The 5347-nt window shown below is 44.6% G+C and overlaps 1 protein-coding gene across 1 annotated transcript; it reads right to left on the bottom strand.

The window, feature by feature from the left end:
- Window positions 1-1089: 1089 nt before the first annotated feature.
- LOC109862767 lies at window positions 1090-2042 on the bottom strand. Its single transcript, XM_020442902.1, has 2 exons — window positions 2022-2042; window positions 1090-1797 (listed from the first exon to the last, which is right to left on the bottom strand). Exons 1-2 carry the CDS (start codon window positions 2040-2042, stop codon window positions 1090-1092), a joined length of 729 nt encoding a protein of 242 aa, XP_020298491.1.
- Window positions 2043-5347: the final 3305 nt, after the last annotated feature.

The following is a 5347-nucleotide window of genomic DNA, read 5'->3' as shown; positions in this document are numbered from 1 at the left end:
AGTCCGGGAACTTTCCGGACAAACTGTGTATACTATAGATGTTTATGGTATGATGGCCTATAGAAAGTGCAAATGCATAGCATAAAACTATTTGAACCAGTGAGCATTTAGCACAGTTTTAAGTTTGTAAATCATTATGGTGACTTTATGGTAATACTTATTGGTTTATATAATCTGCTATGTTTATGTAGCTATGGCATTTTGTGTGCAATAGCCAGAATAGCCCTTAAACTTTCAACACTGATTTAGTTTCCACCGAAGCATTACTTTACACCTAATGCGGCGTAGAATCAAATTTAAGTCGATGGAAACGCATCAAATTGCGCTCATTTCTCTTCTGCTTTGATCTATAAGTACTCTAATTCCAGTGGAAACGGAACACTAAATTTGATCTGTACTGGGCATCGATTCTGTATTCATGCAATGTAGTGAAAATTACAAAAGTGAGCGAATTTACTAATGATTGACCAATAAAATCATAGATATTTTAGTGAATGCGCTCACTTTTGTAATTTTTACTACACTATACAGAATCAAACTGATACCAGAAGCTTGAGAATGACCATGAATGCATTTTAATGTTACCATCATTTGTGATTAACTTAATCGATCGATATTTTGTGCAAGCCGATTAATCATATTGATTGAGTGATTGAGTGCCCGTTTTCCGCAACTTTTCAAGAAGTTCATCCACCACTAGGCACCACAGTAAGGGAGATAATACTCCTCCCTGCGGACAACCTTTGGCGGGGAAGCCATGTACTCCGTTACTAGCAGTCAGGGTTCTTCCTGTAAGCTTTGTGTCTAGTCTGCTATCGCAGCTGGAATGCCATGGCTGATCATCGCTTTCCCGATCACATCATACAAGATGCTATCAAAGCTCCCCCGATATCCAGGAATACGCCTAAAACATAACCCTTTGCCTCCAACTATGCCTAAACTCTGCCCACGAAATGCAGGGTAGTATCAGTTGATCTGCCCTCTCTGTAGGCATATTGAAAGGAGGTCAGTGAATATGTAAGCAAAGAGCCGTTTTTCAAGAACCTATCAATCAACTTCTCCAACGTTTTAAGAACAAAGGAGGTGAGACTAATTAGGCCTAAAGTCTTTGGCTAACATGTAATTATTTCTGCTAGGCTTGGGTATGAAAACGACTTTTGTTCCACTCCAAACCTGGGGGACATGTCNTAGGGCAATACTTGCCCTAAAGATTTTTGTGAGTGGACCAAGTAAAACCTTCAGACTCTTCTGAAGGAGAATCGGGTAGATTCCATTCAATCTCGGTTTATAGGAGTTGAAGGTCCTAACAGCCCATTTATCTCCCCTCGGATCGACAACCTTTGCCGCTAAATGCCACTCTCTGAGCTTATATTCCCTGGGCTTCGGCCGACTACATTGTTTCTTATTGTCAAATCCTGGGAAGTAAACATCCATCAGATGTTTTAGAGATGCTTCTTCAGTAATGTTTCTTGTTGAAAGCTTAAGACAGCCCAGATGAGAACATTGATCTAAGTTGAGGATTTTGCAAAGTCTGGATGCCTCCGCTGCACTTTCAGTACCTTTGCAAAAATGTCTCCAGCTTTTGCGTTTTGCTTTTGTGATTGTCTTGCTATATTCTTGTTGGGAGCTTCTAAAAGCTTCCCAGTGTGCTGCAAGACCAGTTCTTTTTGCTTTGTTAAATTCCTTTCTTGTTTCTGACCTCAGCTTCTCAAGCTCATTATTCCACCAGTGGATCTTGGTCACCGGCTTTCTTGGTCTCGACAAATAGTTTGATTCATAGGCATTTACAATAGCGTTCTTTAAGTAATCCGCCGCATTTTTTAAGTTATTCTTAGAAATATATAATGTATATAACTAGTTAGGGCTCCAGCAAGCCGGGCCTTGAAATAAGCCCTGAAGCCGTCCCAATTAGTCTTTCTGGAATTACGAGCCCAGTTTATCGGCGACGAGTGTTGAAGAGGTAGGCGTATTTGTCTGTGGTGGGATCCCGAAGGTTCATTAGAGACCCTCCAGTTTCTCACCAGACTCGCCACCTTCTCCATACTCACCGTACTGTCAATAACCTCCCGTTTTCTTGAGTCCTGGAAGGTCGACTCAGTTCTTCTATTTAGGATAGTGAGTCATGTGCCCATTTGGAAACCATGGAGACTTTCCCCTCGCAAATTAATATCGATGCTCCCCTATCCGACATAGTGAGAGTTTGCATTGCAACCCAGCAGGAGTTCAAGTCCCTTGTCTTCCGCATAGGCCACCAGGGTTTTTACCTCTTCTTGCGGTGGTGGATCCTTGGAGTCAAAGGGCATGTAAGCTGTCTCTATCAGTACCTTCATGTTCTTCTCGGCCAGTTGTACTTTCACCCTGATGACTGTGAGGTCCTCACTGCTGAGCTGCGGCAAAAAGATGGCATTTAGTCCTTTAATAAAAATGCAAGATCTTACTCTTTTTTCCGAGTGTGCTTTGTATAAATTATCGCATCCACTGAGTCCTTTATTGCACCGTTTACAAACCAAGGCTCTTGAATTAGTGCAATACTTGTTTGCATCATAGCCATGCTTCTAGCTAAAATTGCCGAGGCGCTCTTGCTATGCCGCAAGATAATTTGTGTTATTTGGATGCCGAGAAAAGCCATTTTAAGCAGTCTTGACACCCTCCGACACCTCTATTTGCTCGGTGGCCTCTCCGCATTCCCGGCTCGCCACCACCTTAACAGTGGCGCGACCGGTTCCGCAGAAAACGCGGAAACGCTTCCAGCGAAGAGTCGCCAATCAAGCAGGCAAAGTCGGCGCCCGTGGCGTCCCTACTTTGACTCCCCTTGATGACGACCCACTCATTGGTTGCCAGTCCCGCATTTTGTTGGTTGAGGAGCTTCAAGGCTTCTTCAACCTCTACATCTGGCTCTTTCACGTGTATCACCACCCGACGTCTCGGTAGCTTACCGGCCGCCAACACAAGCAAAAGAGTTCCCCTAATCTTCCAATCAGAGAAATGATTTCTAAGCCACTCCTCCGACTCTTTACTGGCGCACACTATCACCAGTGGCCCATTTATGTCGCAGGTGCCAAAAAAGGTGGGGGCTTTGGCATCTCCGGACATGCCGAGGATGCGACTTGATCAATTTCTTGATCTCCAACCCCTCATCAGCTCCTAATTTCTTTTCGGGGTAGCCCTCCAATACTAGGGCCACCTTGACAGTTTCTGTTGTCACCTGGACATAAGACCTTTCATTTCTGGGTCTCTTGTCCTGGCGATTGGTAAAGGGACTAGGAGTGCTCCGGCCTGGCGCGCTTCACCGCGCTACCCGAAGCCCGTCCCCCAATTCCTGTTTTTAAAGCAACAGCAGTATGGGTGTGAGGGGCCTTAGCAGCCACACTCTCCCTTGCCTGCCTCTTGTTTCCTGACCCCGCTAAGTCTCTTGCGAGATGGGGCCACAGATCCTGCTCTCGTATTGTTTGGACTTCCTGGGTGTTTGCTTCTTGAGGAAGTTTCGCCCCTGGAAGCTTTGGAAGGAATGCTTTCTTCTGAAATGTTATCCATTTGAGTCCCACGAGTGTCGCGGTCGCGCGGTCTCACCCGGCCAGAGTCGCGTATGGCCGGGGCTTGGCTTCGTACTCCTGGATTTCACCCGGTATCCAGGAGGATCCAGAAGTACGGACCGTTCAAGACGCAACACCCTTTGCGCCATGCAGCTCTCGGCACGGCTGCTCACACCTTAGCTTAGTGGGTTCCTCTTAGGTGGCCGCGGGTGAGCCCACCCCTGAGCGGGTGTCCACCGCCCGCAACCTTAAGCCCCACTACCCGTTCCGGCGCGAGAGCCCCGAGCTCCCGAGGACACAAGATGCTCACCTTCTGTGGTCAATACTTGTTCCGTCAGTTTACACATTTGTTGTGGCAACACGACCGGGCAAATCTGCCAGCGTCCACTCGAAGGCTGACGATCAATGCCCGGCCGCGCCGCAACACACGTTGGGAACAAAATAAACGTTCCGTGTAGTTACTGCGAGGCGGCCAGACCATATGCACACCGAGTCCTCCGCGGACCCGGAGCTCCCGCCTCGGAGCTACTACAAGATGGGAACCTATTCGGGAGGGGGGNGAGTACAAATTAATTCAATCCGTTTGTTTTGTGTTTGAAACTGCATTTATTTCAAAACAAAATAAATGAATAGATTAATTAAAGTATTGTTCATCGCTGGCTACTACTTTTTCCCATCTCTCACGCAATTTTTAAATTCCATCTCGAAAAAATGACTCGTCTTTGGAGGCAATTTAAGTTTGGAGCCAATTTTCGATTTCTGCGAAAGAATTAAACCGGTGACATGCTACATCGTGCTGCATCCTTTGGAACAACCAATAATTAGAAAGAGCAATGTCCGGAGAATACGGGTGCGGTAAAACATCCCATGAGCGTTTCGAAAAATGTTTTTACGATTTTTGCGACATGAGGCTGAGCGTTGTCATGAAGAAGAATATCTTTATCATGTCTTTGCTCGTATTCCGGGAATTTTTCTCGCAATACGCGGCTCGAACAAATCAATTGTAGCCAATACAGATTGCTTGTAATGGAATTGCCAGGTTTNAGCAGCTCATGGTAAACAACATCCTTTTGGTCCTACCAGCTACACAGCATGATCTTTGAACCATGAATTTTCAAATGCTTTGGTGTTGATGTTGAAGTTGATGGCAACGATTGATCGGGCTTAGCGTAGTATTTTTTCTTCTTGAGGTTGTCGTAAAATATCTACTTCTCATCTCCAGTCACAATACAATGCAAAAAACTTTTTCTTTGTTGCTTTAGAATCAGCAATTCGCAAGTAAAAAATCGTCTTTCAACGTCACTCGGTTTTAGTTCATGAGGCACCCAATTTTCTTGTTTTTGAATCATTCCCATAGCTCTCAATCGTACAGAAAGAGCTTGTTGAGTTACTCCCAATGATTCTGCAATCTCCTCTTGCGTTTGACTCTGATCTTCTTCAAGTAATGCCTCCAAGTCTTTGTCTTCGAAGTTTTTTAGCTGTCCAGAGCAAGGCTTGTCTTCAACGCTGAAATCTCCATTCTTGAAACGTCGAAACCATTCCTTACATGATTTATCAGTTTGAGCAGTGTTAACACAAACTTCGACAAGCATTTGATGGGCTTCAGCTGCACTTTTCTTTTAGTTAAAACAGAAAATTTAAATCTCTTGCAAATGTTGCTTGGTTAACACAAAATTCGACATATCAGACACAGTAAAAATCAAGGTTTTTGTATGAAACTCAAAGCAATATAAACTAAATATTATTAGCAAATGTTTAACTTCTCTGAAACCGCCAAAATCAGTTGTCACTATGAACCATTTACAACAGCCGGA

This window comes from Pseudomyrmex gracilis, unplaced genomic scaffold, assembly GCF_002006095.1.
Source record: "Pseudomyrmex gracilis isolate BER0280 unplaced genomic scaffold, ASM200609v1 scaffold_2343, whole genome shotgun sequence".
NCBI classification, from domain to species: domain Eukaryota; kingdom Metazoa; phylum Arthropoda; class Insecta; order Hymenoptera; family Formicidae; genus Pseudomyrmex; species Pseudomyrmex gracilis.
The sequence above is the reverse complement of the archived record's forward strand: the minus strand, read 5'-3'. Positions and strand labels throughout refer to the sequence as shown.